Consider the following 16,933-nt stretch of genomic DNA (forward strand, 5'->3'; position numbering starts at 1 on the left):
CGCATGTCAAAAATGTTATAAATTGATTTGCATTTTAATGAGTGAAATAAGTATTTGATCCCCTCTCAGTCAGAAAGTTTGATGGCTCCCAAGTGTCTTTTATGCAGATAACAAACTGAGATTAGGGGCACACTCTTAAAGGGAATGCTCCTAATCTCAGTTTGTTACCTGTATAAAAGACACCTGTCTACAAAAGCAATCAATCAATCAGATTCCAAACTCTCCACCATGGCCAAGACCCAAAGAGCTGTCCAAGGATGTCAAGGACAAGATTGTAGATCTACACAAGGCTGGAATGGGCTACAAGACCATCGCCAAGCAGCTTGGTGAGAAGGTAACAACATTTGGTGCAATTATTTGCAAATGGAAGAAACACAAAAGAACTGTCAATCTCCCTCGGTCTGGGGCTCCATGCAAGATCTCACCTCGTGGAGTTGCAATGATTATGAGAACGGTGAGGATTCAGCCTAGAACTACACTGGAGGATCTTGTCAATGATCTCAAGTCAGCTGGGACCATAGTCACCTTGAAAACAATTGGTAACACACTACACCATGAAGGACAGAAATCCTGCAACACCTGCAAGTTCCCGTCATCTGAATGATTCAGAGGGGAACTGGTAGAAAGTGTTGTGGTCAGATGAGACCAAAATCGATCTCTTTGACATCAAATCAACTCCCCGTGTTTGGAGGAGGAGGAATGTTGCCTATGACCCCAAGAACACCATCCCCACCGTCAAACATGGAGGTGGAAATATTGTGCTCTTGGGTGAGAACCTCCTTCCCTCAGCCAGGGCATTGAAAATGGGTTGTGGATGGGTATTCCAGCATGACAATGACCCAAAACATACGGCCAAGGCAACAAAGGAGTGGCTCAAGAAGAAGCCCATTAAGGTCCTGGAGTGGCCTAGCTAGTCTCCTGACCTTAATCACATAGAAAATCTGTGGAGGGAGTTGCCAAACGTCAGCCTCTAAAGCTTTATGACTTGCAAAAGATCTGCAGAGGAGTGGGACAGAATACCTCATGAGATGTGTGCAAACCTGGTGGCCAACAACAAGAAACGTCTGACCTCTGTGATTGCCAACTAGGGTTTTGCCACCAAGTGCTTAGTCATGTTTTGCAGAGGGGTCGAATACTCATTTCACTCATTAAAATGCTAATAAATGTAGATTTTTTTACATGCGTTTTTCTGGATTTTTTTGTTGTTATTCTGTCTCTCACTTGTCACTGTTCAAATAAACCTACTATTAAAATTATAGAATAATAATTTCTTTGTCAGTGGGCAAACATACAAAATCAGCTGGGGATCAAATATTTTACTCCCTCACTGTATAACTTTGTGATTGTCACTGCTAACCGTTTGCAGATTACATTTTTTTTGTCTCCAACAGTTCCAACAGGCTATTTGTTTAAAATAGATTTCCTATTTTATTGACGTTTTTTCTCTGTAATGTTTGTACTTTATATTCACCTCCTCGACCACAAGTAAGATTTTAAACGTAAAATGTCCCCGAAATTGTTTTCATTCCCATTGCTCATACAGTTTGAAAATTAATGGTCTAAAGATCACTGGTGAACATTGTAGCGACTCCTGACAATATTCACTATCTTATGCATTCATCACTGATTAGTGTGAGCTAGCCTACAAAACAATCAAATGCCCATTACAAACCTATTTCAATAGGGATTTATGTTAGGTTAATACAGTGGTTATTCAACTGTGTAGACCAGCCTATTATCTCAGGATGTACTGGTGATGAGGGCTACTTAGACTCCACATTTATGGACTCCACACACTGCAGCTCCAATTGTTATACTTAGAGAGGTGAAATGATGCCATAGACACATAATAAAGACAACAGCGGACTGGAGCTCAATATATATAGGCGCGGGGGTACGTTCGTTTTGAATTGCGGAGGGTTCTTACAATGCAAGAAGTTCAACTTAAGCACTTAAACAAGACTTCCTGATTACAAGTTTTATTTTTGCAACTTTTATTAAACTTTTATTTTTTTACATTTTGAATAATTGAAAAATTTGTAGGGCCTAATAAATGAATGAAAATACTATAGCCTGTGTTCTTAGAAACAATTGTTCTATGTATTCTTTTTTTATTAGTTTTTTTCCCGTATGATAAGACCTTCAGTACAAACACATCCTTGTATTTTTTCAAATTCATTAACCATTTAAATAAAACATTATTTATTTTTTTAAGTCTACTCTATATAAAGTGGATATAAAAAGTCTACACACCCCTGTTAAATTGCCAGGTTCTTGTGATGTAAAAGAATGAGGCAAAGATAAATCATGTCAAAACTTTTTTCCACCTTTAATGTGACCTATAACGTGAACAATTCAATTGAAAAACAAACAGAAATCTTTGAGGGGGAAAAATAAAAAACTCACAATAACCCGGTGCACACCCTAAAACTAATACTTTGTTGAAGCACCTTTTGATTTTATTACAGCATTTTATTACACCACTCTTCAAAAGCACTCCATATCTGTCAGATTGCGAGGACATCTCCTGTGCACAGCCCTCTTCAGATCACCAAACAGATGTTCAATTGGATTCAGGTCTGGGCTCTGGCTTGGCCATTCCAAAACCTTAATCTTCTTCTGGTGAAGCCATGCTTTTGTGGATTTGGATGTGTGCTTTGGGTCGTTGGCGTGCTGAAAGGTGAACTTCATTTTCAGCTTTCCAACGGATGCCTGAAGGTTTTGTGCCAAAATTGCCTGGTATTTGGAACTGTTCATAATTCCCTCCACCCTGACTAAGGCCCAGGTTCCAGCTGAAGAAAAACAGCCCCAAAGCATGATGCTGCCACCACCATTGCTTCACTGACTTCAAAATTCAACTTTCGTTTCATCAGACCATAACACTTTGAACTGATGCTCTGGCTGGATGGTGATGCTGCAGAGGAGAATGTGTTTGGATTGAATATTTATGGGACAATCCTGTTTTTTATTACATACAATGTTTTATCATTTGAGCAAAATGTCATGGGCACACTTGACGCATCCTCACCTCATGCCAACGTGCTACTATTCAGCCGATTGCTGCTGCATAATACATTTGGCCTAATTAGACGTATTAATGATTATTTTGTTTGAAACACTTATATCATTCAAGCGAGATTAACTTAGTCTCTAGGCCGAATTTTTTTACTGCCTTGGGCTTCAGGGCTTCTGTAAAAATGAGATCAAAATGAAAAATAAATTCTAATGGAATCATTTTGAATAATTGAAAATGTAATTTTCATTTTGTACATTGTAGGGCCTAATAAATAAATGAAAATACAATAGCCTGTGTTCTTAGAAATAATCGTTCTACGTATTCTTTTTTTATTAGTTTTTTCCCGTATGATAATACTTTCAGTACAAACACAAAATACATTGTTGTATTTTTTGAAATTCATCAACCATTTAAAACAACAGGGATCTTTGCAGGTCTTTCCCGCGGGTTGTAGTGGGGCTATCAAGTTGATTTCAACATCAAAGCATAGCTGTAGTGTTTTCAATTACTGGCATATACGGTCTTTCTATAGGTTACAAGAATAAGTCATCGAAAAACCGAGAGTACAGTAGCTATTAGAAAAAGATAGAAATGAGATATCGTTGAAATTTCGTTTTGTGATTAATTATTTTGCCTAATACATTTGTAAAGTATCTTCAGTAAAATAAGCAGAGAAAATTCAAAGAGAGCCGTTAGGATGTGTGGGCGATTTAGTTTCTCTTTCCCTCTTAAAATAATGTAGATTTACACATTTGATTTAAATTTGATGAATTACCCTACACTGAATCTCCTATTGAAAAGCATTAACATGTGGTAAGTAGCCTATATCACTTGTATTATGTTTCATTAACAGGCTAATTAAGTTTTCATTCATCTGGGAGTATCGTGCATTTATCCATTGACATCATGCATTCAGTGATGGGTGATTAGCGCCTGGGTAACATTTGCGTACTAACACTACATGGCGTGAGCGGTTGGCGGATTAAGTAGGTAAACAGGGTAAAAAAAAACAGGTAAATCATATCTAAATCGTTTTTTGTTTCTCAGTTTAGAAAGCCATCAATGGAACAATATAATATTATCCTATTTAGGACAAGTCATGGAAGGAGTAGGGTGTAGCCTTCAAAATGGCAGTTTTATTTTAATTACAAACTCAAACACCAATTGGCGTAGGCATTTAAAAAACATACAGTGGTGAGGAACATGGAATAAGGAGCAATGAGGAACTAGGAGTGTTTGCAACCAGTGGCTAGTTGGCCAGCAGGAATAGGAGACTGGATCAGTGATGGAGTAAGAGAAGAAACTAACAGCAGGTGAGATGGGGGGAAAAAGGGGTGAGACGAGGGTGGAGGCGTTCTGGGGGAATGTGCGGGAAGGCCAAAGAGCAATGCTACACAGCTAGAAAGCATCTTAGACCTGGGGGGAATAGACAGACATCAGTTGGTGTGGCATCAAGCATACTCTATGGCAACAACTTCCATAAACCAGCCTGATCTTTTTATTTTGTATTTTTTATCATAGAAGAAACAGTTTCATAAGAAATAAACCTTTAATCAATAATAAGGTCCTCAATCTAGCTCAATGGACTGCTCGGGGTACAATAGGTTAAGCACCAAAGAGCTCTACTGTGGTTGTTGAGCAGGGAATAAACTCTCTAATTAATGCTTTCTGGTTAAGCATCATTGTGACATGTTGCAAAATGGCTTATTGAGACAACTCTCCTGAACCAACGTTGGAGTTGAACAACTCTTAAAGTTTAGTTTTTACTAGATATAAATGTTTGTAACTCATTCAGAAATCATCATTGGTTTATCACTTTTAAACAACCTTTCAGCAGTTGTAAATGTATATTACTAATTTATATATGGTAATTGTTGTGTCCCTTCGAGGTATACTTGCAGCAGTTATAACTTGTCATAACTCATTTGTAAATGGTTATTGGCGTGTGATTTTAAAATAAGGTATCCTCTCATGAGTTTCAAACTTTTGGAAATCTTTTGCAAATGAGAAAATTTAAAAACAGAGCAATGTAAAGTTATAATTCACATTGGTGCACACACTACATGTGTGTTATTGAAGAGAACTGTGTCAAGAAATGAACAATATAGTAAAGGGTAATATAAAATAATATGATTACACAATGTCTGTTTTAAATTATTAGACTTGACCATTAGTCGAAAAACCAACCACTGTTCCTGGAACAGCACCAAAACATCCTACCCAAAAGTGGGAAAATAACAGCCTAACTGCAACAATTCACATAAGGGTACATAACCCTTATCAGATATATACTGTAAGGGTTCATCACAGAAGCAGTTGTAATATAAATACTATATATCTGAAGGTAAATATTGGCTCACTATTTTGCTAGAACTGACCTGCTATCACACTGTTTGGAGCAATGTGTTATAATGGATTATAAATGGTGTATAATACATTAACAAATTCTTAAATAACCATTAATAATGTTGTTATAAAGTCTCTATAAATGCTTTACAGAAGATACTTTACTCTAAAGTGTATATTAATATAATATATTTTGTGTTCACAGTGATTCAGTATTCATACCTGGACAAGGATGCAGGCAAAAGGCTAAAAAGGTCTTGATTGTAATAACAGATGGAGAGTCAACTGACCCACACTTGCTGCCAAAAGCAGTTCAGGCCGCTGAAAGGGCTAACATTATTCGATTTGCAATTGGGGTAAGATATGCTTAAACATTTTAAATGAAACAAATGTATTGAAAGGGAAAGTGTAAATAGGGGTACAACAACATTTGGTATTATAATTAAAAAAAAAAAGTATCTTCTGGGTTTTTTCAACTTTGTTGAAATGTCTCCAAAATTTACTGATAGATAAAAATGAATGGAAGCAATCAAAGGAAAAAAAATCTAAGAAATTAGCTGAATAATCTCCATATTCAGTACAACGTCAGTTGATTTTATATAGAAAATTAATTATTTTCATATACATTTTCAAAAATCAAAATACTGTACCAGTTAAAAGTTTGGACACATACTCATTTAAAGCTGAAGGATGTAACTACCAAACAGGAAGTATTTCTACCTCATTTTCCCATAAATCTCGGCTGTCGCTGGTGTTACGTTCACTCTTAAAGCCCCACTCGTTATCTGTGCACTTTATTCAGCACATCTAAAAACAAATCTTCATTAACCAGGTGAGGCGACATACGGTTATTTTAATTATATACTAAAATCTATTAAATGAAGTGTATTGATAGTTAATTTCGTAACCCCAGTTCTATGAGTGGAGCGTTGCCCATAGGGGCTTCGCTCCTATTGGTTTACCCTCTCTGCCAAATAGCATCTCTCTAGGCCATCTGCCCCATGGCTATAAAAGAGGTTGACACACCCCAATCTGCCTCCTGACATAACTTTCTTCACGAGAAAAGCAGTCAGTGACAGGTCAGGGCATGAACCCTATGGGCGACACTCCACTCATAGAGCTGGGGTTACAAATGTAACCATCGTTCTATATCGTGAAGCTTTGCCCATAGGGGCTTCGCTCCTATTGGTTTAGGGCAAAGCGAGCCCAAGATGTACTCCCTGCCTGTCACCCACCTCACCTAAGAGACAAGTGCCAAACAGGACGGGACAGGCGCGGAAATCACGACCCTGAACCGCTTCCATCCTGCACACACTAAGCACATACGGTTGCTCGCTGATCACAGCCCCCAAACGAGTATACACACAGCAGCAACCCAACCGGGACCTCCTCAATCAGCCTAAACTGAATTGGAGCGCCTAAGGCCTGCCCATAGAACACACCGAGACCAGGACTCGGCGCACAAGGAGACGCTCCAGCACACAAAATGCGAGCGTCACACACAAAAGTGCACAGGAACACCGGAGCAGTGGACTGACCCACGTCAATGGTGCCGTCCCAGTAGCTCAACGGACCCAACTCACACCCCAGACTCAGCCACACTGAGCAGAAAGTGAGCCAATGTGCCTGTGGCCATGTCACGCAACCCCCGCGTCCTCACACAGTAGTGAAGGCGAAGTGTGATTTCACGGTCCCCCTGGTCATAAAAGGTGCACTCCATGCCTCCTCTGCGTACTTACGCAGAGAGGGGACCTCTCGGCGGGCCCGCGTCCATCGGGCAGCCTCGAACAGGTCATCCCCCTCCTCTGGTGCAGGCACCGGCATGGGGATGCGCAGCGGCAGAGATGGCAGCGAAAAAGTCCTCTTTCACTACCGGGATTCGACACCCCTGTGAGGAAGAGGAAGACCTAGAACGCCGCCGCACCCGCTCAGCCGAGTGGGAGGGAGCAGTTCCAGAGGTGGGCGGAGCCGTCACCAGGCCGGTCTTCTCAGCCGGCGCCCCCGACTCCTAAAAGGATTCCTCCTCAAAGAGGAGACAGAGGACGTCAGCGAGTGAGACCACCTCGGTGAAGAATGCCAACCGCTCCATCCTCACCGGTAAAGGGAGGATGGCGCAGGCGGTGCATATGGGCTCCTCTGTAGCACCCTCACGAGCGTGATGCACGTGTCCACGGTGTGCGTGTCCACGGCTGGGTCCAGCTCGTCACAACGGCAGGCTGACAATGCAACCATCGAAGAAGCTGCTCCAGCGGCGGAAGAAGGTGAAGTCATCCTCGACTCTCGTTGAAATTCACCAAATTGCATAAAATAAACTTTCTCGTGAAGAAAGAAGGGAGGCAGATTGGGGTGTGTCGACCTCTTTTATAGCCATGGGGCAGATGGCCGAGAGAGGTGCTATTTGCATATTAAAATGTTCAGTGCCTGCCTATTGGCAGAGAGGGTAAACCAATAGGAGCGAAGCCCCTAAGGGCAAAGCTTTACGATATAGAACTGTTAGCATACATAGGAAATGAGAGAATAGCCAGCTACAAGTCTAAACTCGTCCTGGTAATGTTTTCAGATTGCTGGGCTATTAAACAAAGCAATAAGCATGTACAGACAGCATATTGCCTCTTTATCCACAGAAAGTTAGCTAGTTAACAACATTTGTCAATCGTTTTTGCCTGATAATTAGTTATAGCCAATTACTAACAACAGTATGAGGTTATTCTAGACAGCTAATGTTGTCCTTGCTGGCAAGCTGATGTTATTAGAAGCTGGTAGTAGTGGTTAAACATGTGAACAATGTCAGTAACTATAGCCATGTTTGCTCTGTCTGTATAGCTAGCCACATTAACGCCAATAGGGGAATTACAACAGTGTGAGGTTAACTAGGTATCTAGTATTTTAGCTAACTTCACTTACTTATTTAACAGAAGAATTGCCACATAGGCGTCAAAGTTGAATGCATTTTGCTCCATGGGTTCCATCCATCATCAATCAATCCACCAAATGTATTTATAAAGCCCTTTTTACAACAGCAGTTGTCACAAAGTGCCTTTACAAAAACACTCGGCCTTACACCCCAAGGAGCAAACAACACTAGTGGCAAAAACAGTGCAAGTAGAACCTCAAAGGTAATTTGAATAAAAATAATAACTATTCAGCATAACAAAGGAGTTGAAAAGAAAAGCTTTGAGTGAGGAAAAGAAGGGTACAATTCTGGCTTTACTGGCAGAGGGATACAGTGAGCATTAGGTTGCTTCAATCATGAAAAATTTCAAAGACGGCGGTTCATAAGATCAAGGTCAAGCAACATACATTGGGGACTACAAAGATACAGACTGGTAGAGGGCAAAAACAACTGTCCGCTGATCGAGATGACAGTCAACTAATTTGAATGTCACTCAACAACCCAGGATGACATCAAGTGACCTACAAAACGAATGGCAATCAGGAGCTGGGGTGAAGTGCAGGCTGAAGTCCTGCAAAGCTAGAAAACAGGCTCCTAGGAGCAGAGCGGAAGTCCTGCAAAGCTAGAAAAAAGCCCTTCATCAATGAGAGGAAATGAAGAGCCAGGCTGAAGTTTACAAAAGACCATAAGGATTGGACCATAGAGGAATTGAGTAAGGTCATCTTCTCTGACAAATTTTCAACTTTGCCCAACACTTGGTCGTCTAACGGTTAGATGGAGACCTGGAGAGGCCTAAAAGCCACAGTGTCTTGGACCCACTGTGAAATTTGGTTTCATGATTGGTGATGATCTAAGGATGCTTCAGCAGGGCTGGAATTGGGCAGATTTGTCTTTGTGAAGGACGCATGAATCAAGCCAGGTACATTGTTATCCTGGAAGAACACCTGCTTCCTTCTGCTCTGACAATGTTTCCCATCTCTGAGAATTGGTTTTTACAGCAGGACAATTCTCCATGCCAAACAGCCAGGTCAATCAAGGTGTGGATGGAGGACCAAGATCCTGTCATGGCCAGCCCAATCTCCAGACTTGAACCCCATTGAAAACCTTTGGAATTTGATCAAGAGGAAGATGAAGCCATCAAACAATGCCGAGCTACTTGAATCTTTGTGCCAGGATTGGCATAAAGTCACCCAGCAATGTGACAGACTGGTGAAGAGCATGCCAATATGCATGAAAGCTGTGATTAAAAATCAGGGTTACTCCACCAAATATTGATTTCTGAAATCTTCTTACATTAAAACATTAGTATTTTGTTTTTGAAAAATATATATGTTGTTTTGTTTGCATTATTTGAGGTCTGAAAACAATGCATATTTTTGGGGTTATTTTGACCAGTTCTACTTTCTACAAATAAATACTCTAACTTACAATATTTGTATTTGGAATTTGGGAGTAATGTTGACAGTAGTTTATAGAATAAAACAAAACTGTTAATTTTACTCAAACACATACCTATGAATAGTAAAACCAGAGAAACTGATAATTTTGCAATGGTTTCTTAATTTTTTCCAGAGCTGTATGTACCATTTGTAAAGAAAACATGACTGAGCAAGCAAAGCACATGTCTTTTATTTCTTATTGGATTCACATTCAACTGTAGGTCATAATAGAATGGCACAATCATTAAACAAAACCTGGCAACAAAGAAAAAAATTAACTGACTCCTGTTCAAAAGTCTGCATACCCTTAGTTCTTAATACTGTATATTGACCCCTTTAGCATCAATGACAGCGTGCAGGCTTTTGTAATAGTTTTCTATGAGGCTCCGACTTCTTGCAGGTGGTATAGCTGCCCATTTGGCTTAGCAAAATGCCTCCTGGTCATGCAAAGTCTTTAGTCATCTTGCATGAACCGCACGTTTGAGATGGCTCGATGATATTAAGGTCAGGAGACTGTGATGGCCACTCCAGAACCTTCACCTTTTTCTGCTTTAACAACTGGAGGGTCAACTTGGCCTTGTGCTTAAGGTATCTGGAAAGTCCAAGAGCATCCCATGCGCAGCTTCCGTGCAGAAGAATGCAAGTTGTCTGCCAGTATTTTTTGATAACATGCTGCATTCATCTTGCCATAATTTTTCACAATATTCCCCGTTCCTTTAGAGCTCACACACCCCTAAAACATCAGTGAGCCACCACCATGCTTCACAGTGGAGATGGTATTCTGTTTACCATATTGACCCCTCTCCTAACATAGCACTTATGGTTGTGACTTGAGGCTTGTCAAGGTGATGTCGGGCATATTGTAACCAGGCTTTTTTGTGGCATTGGCGCAGTAAATAATTATTTCTGGCAAATTGACCATACAGCTCATTTGTATTGTGCTCCTTTGTTACGTTCTTTTCTGCTCCCCATGGTTCAGTATCTAGCCTGTTCAGTGCATCCACAGACACTAATTTCAATTTAAAAAGCCACAGGTGTGGGAAATTCACCTTTAATTGCCATTTTCACCTGTGTGTGTCACCTGTGTGTCTCTGTGACAAGTCCAAACATTCAAGGTTTTCAAGATTCATTCAAGATTCATCTTTTGATCAGGGCCATTTGGGTGATTTCTGTTATCAGTATAATTTCAAAAGGAGCCAAACTACTGTGTGCTATGAATGGCTTCATATGATCACTGTCCTTAAATAAATGACTTTTTGCATGATCAGTCATATTTTCAAAATCATTGCCAACATTTCACAAACGTGTGAAACAACTGTATAAGAAATTCCACAAATATATTTTTAACAAGGCATATCTTTTAATTGAAATTAATTCCAAGTGCATTGATGTGCACGTAATTTAAACCCTATATTAATTATAAAATATTCCAAAGACAAGATATCAAATGTTTATACTGAGAAATGTTATTGTTTCTTGAAATATATATGCCTACTGAATTTGATGCCAGGAACACATTTCAAAACAATTGGGACAGACGCAACAAAAGACTGGAAAAGTTGTGTAATGCTAAAAGACTTAACCTGGTGGAACATCATACAACTAATAAGGTCAATTAGCAACTGGTCAGTAACATGATTGGGTATTAAAAGATAATTCCACAGAGAATGGGTCTGTCAGAAGTGAGGATGGGTTCACCACTTCTTTGAAAGACTGCACAAGGTGCATGGTAGACAAAAGCAGCGGAAAAAACCCACGGTATGTCTGAGTCTATATTAAGGGTGTTTTTGACAACTGCTGATTTCTTTTTCCTTTTTTAGAAAGAGCTTACCAATGTTTGACCCTTCTGGAATGTGTGCAATAGTTCATACCAATAATAAAACGCAAAGCTACAGGCATGGCTGTATCTATAGGTTTTTGTACTGAGACTGCAGCATGTATACAGTGGATATAAAGTCTACACACCTCTGTTACAATGCAAGGTTTTTGTGATGTAAAAGAAGGAGACAAAGATAAATAATGTCAGAACTTTTTCCACTTTTAATGTGACCTACATTCAATTGAACAATTCAATTGAAAAACAAACTGAAATCTTTGAGTGGGTAACATTTTAAATATAAACCTTACAATAACCTGGTTACATAAGTGTGCACACTCTTAAATAACACTTTGTTGGAGCACCTTTTGATTTTGTTACAGCACTCAGTCTTTTTGGGTAAGTGTCTATTAGCATGGCACATCTTGACATGGCAATATTTGCCCACTCTTTTTTGCAAAAGCGCTCCAAATCTATCAGATTGCGAGGACATCTCCTGTCCACAGCCCTCTTCAGATTTCCCCACAGATGTTCAATAGGATTCAGGTCTGGGCATGTCTTCAAGCTGCGTGGAGAAAAAACAAATGGAAAGAATTCATCTGATGGAATGAGAAGGAAATTATCCCAAATCTTAAAATACAGAAGCATCCTTCTGAGTTACATTATTTGAATTATTTGAATGTTTTCATATTAAAGAAGACATTGGAAAGAAAGTAAATCCAGACTTACTGGAGAAGGAAAATTACTGTCTGAGGCTTGTGTTAGAGTGATGTTGATCAGTAGTCTAGCAACTTTAAAGTACATCTATCTATTTTTGATTTCTTCAGGTGGGCAGTGCCTTTTCTTCATACGATGGAAAGAAGGAGCTAGAATCAATTGCTTCTTCTCCGAAAATTAACCACATGTTTCAAGTTTACAATTTCCAAGCACTTCAGCAAATCAGCCGTTCATTACAGAACAGCATTTTCCCAATTGAAGGTATGTTTGCCTTGACCTTTTTGTGTTTCCACTGATGTCCAACACAATGCTTTAGTCATTCCAAATGTTTTGCTATTTTGTAATTCAGCTAACATTCCACATCTGTTCCACGTCTGTATAGAGCTTTGGATGGGGTGGAACTACACTGAACAAAAATATAAACGAAACAGGCAAAGTGAAATATAACCTGAAATAAATTATCCCAGAACTGTTCTAAATGGAAAAATATATATCATTTTGTCAAACCAATTTGTTCTTTACTGAGCAATTTTATAAGGAAATCCATCCACGGGTGTGGCCTACTAAGGCTGTAAATATAATCACTTGCATTTTTCCAGATTCTGAAGGGCCAACCACCAGGGCATATCCCATGGTGTTTCTGAAAGGGAAGCAGTTCTTCTAGAACAGCGGTCACCAACCTTTTCAAGCCTAAGATCACATCCCAAGTCCAAATGTAAACCAAGATCCTCTGGGATCCCGAAAAACGAGGCCACAATGTAGTTTGACATTCTTTGTTGCCTGTTAGTCACTAGCAAAATATTTATTATGTATTCTATATCTCTCCGGCGCGTTCTGCGAAGATCGCGGGTCAGTATAATCAACTTCATCTTTGCAGCCGACACAAAATAAACATTTGTTTATTAATAAACAATTAAAACTTCTCATTGAAATATTTTACATATTCATAATCATTACTTTTGCTGGTTCTTTGAGACAGCTTTTAGGTGCCGTTTACATGAACGCGTCACCACTCCATCAGAACCGAAAACATAGAGAGAGCTCTTCATATGTAAACTATAGGCTATTTGATTGGACAGCCTCTCCCTCCCCTAGACACCATTTACTGCACACAATAGGCTCACGCATGGTGCATTTTAAATTAATAAATAATAATGAATACAAATATATATATTTTTTTTCTCTCTGATTTTGAAAACTCTTCGCGATCGACTTAAAATGCTTCCAAGATAGACGGGTTGGTGACTCGTGTTGTAGAAGCACTGTGTGTTGCTAATTGTGAACCACTTAAGTTAACTGATATTTTTATTTTTGTCTTTTCTGTGCACTGACAAAAGTAAAAACTTAAAAGAAGCTACATGTTTTGATGTGTTGAAGGGCCTTGTGCATGGTCTTCAGGTCCCTGGTGTAAGAATAGGACTCGGAGACAGTTTGGTCCCAATTACAGAGCGTGCAAACATAATTTTTAATAAACAAATCCAGAAGCAGGCAATAGACTTGGTCAGGAGATCAGGCAGTGGTCAATAAACAGGTAAGAACAATACAATATTGAGCAAGCTAAAGGGAGACTGTCCAAGAACTATAAACTGGTCGTTACTTGGAAAAAGCTCAGGCAAAAGTATATAACTAGGCAAACTCGAAAAAACCAAAGGCAGCCTAGGGTCAAACTGGTAGATAACAAACTCAGCGTTAGACCGGGCTTAGTATGTTGTATGCTACAAACAGTACCTCACACAGGAAGGAGTACAGACCTAGGCTATGTACTAAAGGGGTAATGAGAAACAGGTGCTTACAATTCTGGTGATTGAGAATGGGGAGGAATGTGCGTTTCTCTGAGCTGGAATCTTGGCATTCAGAGGCTGTATTATCCTGTTGAGGCTGTTGAGGGTTGGAGTGGCCTGCAGACCTTACTAAACCCCCCTCCCCACGGGCGGCTCCAGAAGACTGAGGACGCCGGCCTGTTCTTCCAGTCAATAGCCCTCCCAGTCTACCAAGTACTGTAGACGACCACCCGGAATACGCCAGTTCCCCACCAATGTCCAACGGAGGAGGGGCTGTCTGAGGTGTGACTTGAGAGTGAAGACAGCCTTCAACAGGGATACATGGAAGGACGAGATGAAGCTGGATGTCCCAGGTCGACTGCCAGACCCATTGACCTGGGTTGGTCGGCGGTGATGGTCAGCGTACTCCTTGACTGGATAAAACGTCTGCCTTGATGTTCTTTTTCCCAGATAGATACGAGACAGTAAAATGGAAACGGTTGAAGAACGGACCATCAGGCCGGGCAGGGGTTCAACCTTTGGGCATTCAGCACATATTCCAGGCTGCTGTGATCCTTCAATACCAGGAATGGGTGTTGAACACCCTCCAGCTAATGACGCCACTCCTCCAACGCTATTTTTATAGCCAGCAGTTCTGTTTCCCACATTGTAATTCCTTTCAGTAGGGGTGAGCTCCTTAGAATAAAAGGCACACAGGTGTAGTCTGGGAGGAGAACCGAATCACTGGGATAACACTGCCCCCACCCCTACTGCTGAGGAATGAACCTCTATGGTGAAGGGCTGAGTGGGGTCCGGCTGGTGAAGGATGGGTGCAGATGTGAAAGCTTGTTTCAGGGTGGTGAAGGCAGAAAACGCAGAATCCGACCAAGATAGCATCCTCGACTTTTGGCTTGTGACAGCAGTGTGGGTTGTGGCTTCGGTGCTGTAATTCCTAATGAACTTACAGTAGAAATTGTCGAAATCAAGGAATCGTTGGAGTTCTTTCACCGCATGGGGTTGAGGCCAGTTGCTGACTTTTTCCTCGTTCATGCTCACTCCTCCAGGGGTCAGCACAAAACCCAGGAAGGATACTGAAGAGACACGGAAGACACTATTTTCTGCTTTCACATGTAAGCCTGTGCTCTTCTAGGCTCTGTAGGATCTGACAGACATGGGAGATGTGTTCTTGTATGGAATGAGAAAAAAGATGAGCATTTTGTTGGTCTGGTGCATATTCTGCATCCGATCGAGGCCCCTGTCGGATCTCGCAGAGGAGTTCCCCAGTCGAATGACCGGACACAGGATGATCAAACATCATCCTCTGATCTTCATGTTTCATCGGTGCATTCATCCTGTACTGAATATGCTTTTGGCCATTCCAAAGTAAGACTGCACCCAAATGTAGACTTAAATCCTAAAGACATGTCTACTGTGTGATCTACAACAATGGTTCCATAACATTTTGACTTGCACTGAGTACCCCTGAAGTACCCCCTCTTTTGCATTTTACCAATAAGTCTACAGTCTCACGAGTCTTCTTAAATTGCCCTTGTGGATAGGCCACATACCCCCTGGGGTCCAAGTACCCCTGGGTGGGAACCACTGTTCTACAGGACCGTGTTTCATAAACTGAAATAAAATTGTCCAGAATGTTTCCATTTGGTAAAAAATATATATTTCTGTTAAACTTTGTTCAAGAATTTGTCCTTTACTGAGCATTTCTAATTTGCCAAGATAATCCATCCATATACAGTGGCTCCACAGAATATTTAACCCACTTGCATTCCAGATTCTGATGGGCCAACCACAGGGGAAATATATTTTTGTGGCAGGTTGGGCGCCTGCAATGTCAATCATGGATGTTGGCCAGGGATTGTGCCCTTTTCCTGTGCTTATGTCAGAGTATACTTCCTAATTGAGCAATCAAAAGCAGGCAGGCTTTGCATTTGAGAACACCTGTTGCAATCTCCTAATCATCTAAACATTCAGGGTTGGGACTACATAAGACCGTAAAAACAAATTGAACATCATGAAAAAATGTGTTTGAAAGATAATAATATTAATGATGTAAGCTAAGATCTCAGTAAAGAGAGAAAGGTCAAGGCATACATAAGAAAAGTACTGTATATAGGTTCTAAAACTCAAAATCAAATCACATTTCTTAATGATGATGTTATATCTTAAAACTAACTTTTATGTTTGCATAGTGTAAGGACAAAAAAGGATGAAGAGATCATCATACAGTTAGTGTATACCACAATACCATATTTGCAGATTAATTACTCTGTCTGTATTGTCATTGCAGGATCTCAGGCGACTGGAGAATCTATTGAGATGGAAATGGCCCAGGAGGGATTTAGTGCAGCATATACACCTTGGGTATTGGTTTTAGTCTTATTGAACAGCTCTAGTCCAATTGTACTGTGTAAATGTTTTAGACTACCTGAGAAAATTGTGTAAAGCTATTTATTTGGGCAGTTAGTGTTGATTTGCTTTCCAACACTAAATAACATTAGAGTTAATTAAATGAGAATGAATACAAAAAAACTAGGAAGGTATCTAGCCATCTCACAAGATATCAGTTGCCTACTGTTATGTTGTAGGTAGGAGGCACCAGTGCAGGGAGAAGGGAGGACTTAAAAAAAAAAAAAGTGTGAAAACAATAATGTCCAACGATATACAAGAGGGAAGGAGAAATTTAAATACAGTGATCAGGAAGAAAGGTGAGGGTAATAACGACAAACGGGTTTAATTTTTCAAACAAGGGACAGAGGGTGTTGGAGGATGTGACACATAACAAAAATATTTGTTTACCTTTTTCTCTGGAACTTCAATGTCTTATTTTGACAGGAAATTGTGGAAAGATACAGTGGAGAGGTTTTGCTGAATGAGCAGTGGACCGAATTCAAACTCACGCTGCAGTGCAAGTGTTTCACGCACTGGTCC

General features: G+C 40.2%; 1 protein-coding gene across 4 annotated transcripts in view; it reads left to right on the forward strand.

Moving 5' to 3' along the window:
- The window catches only part of LOC105030023 (integrin alpha-M), a 66,936-nt gene that overhangs the window by 26,401 nt on the left and 23,602 nt on the right, over positions 1 to 16,933 (forward strand). For all 4 annotated transcript variants that reach the window (XM_013133034.3, XM_020044340.2, XM_020044341.2 and 1 more), the window contains 3 exons: positions 5,568 to 5,718; positions 12,338 to 12,488; positions 16,293 to 16,366. In XM_013133034.3, the coding sequence (XP_012988488.2) occupies positions 5,568 to 5,718; positions 12,338 to 12,488; positions 16,293 to 16,366 (376 nt within the window). The remainder of the gene's footprint in view (positions 1 to 5,567; positions 5,719 to 12,337; positions 12,489 to 16,292; positions 16,367 to 16,933) is intronic.

The sequence above is a fragment of the Esox lucius genome, chromosome 5 (genome assembly GCF_011004845.1).
Source record: "Esox lucius isolate fEsoLuc1 chromosome 5, fEsoLuc1.pri, whole genome shotgun sequence".
Lineage (NCBI taxonomy): Eukaryota > Metazoa > Chordata > Actinopteri > Esociformes > Esocidae > Esox > Esox lucius.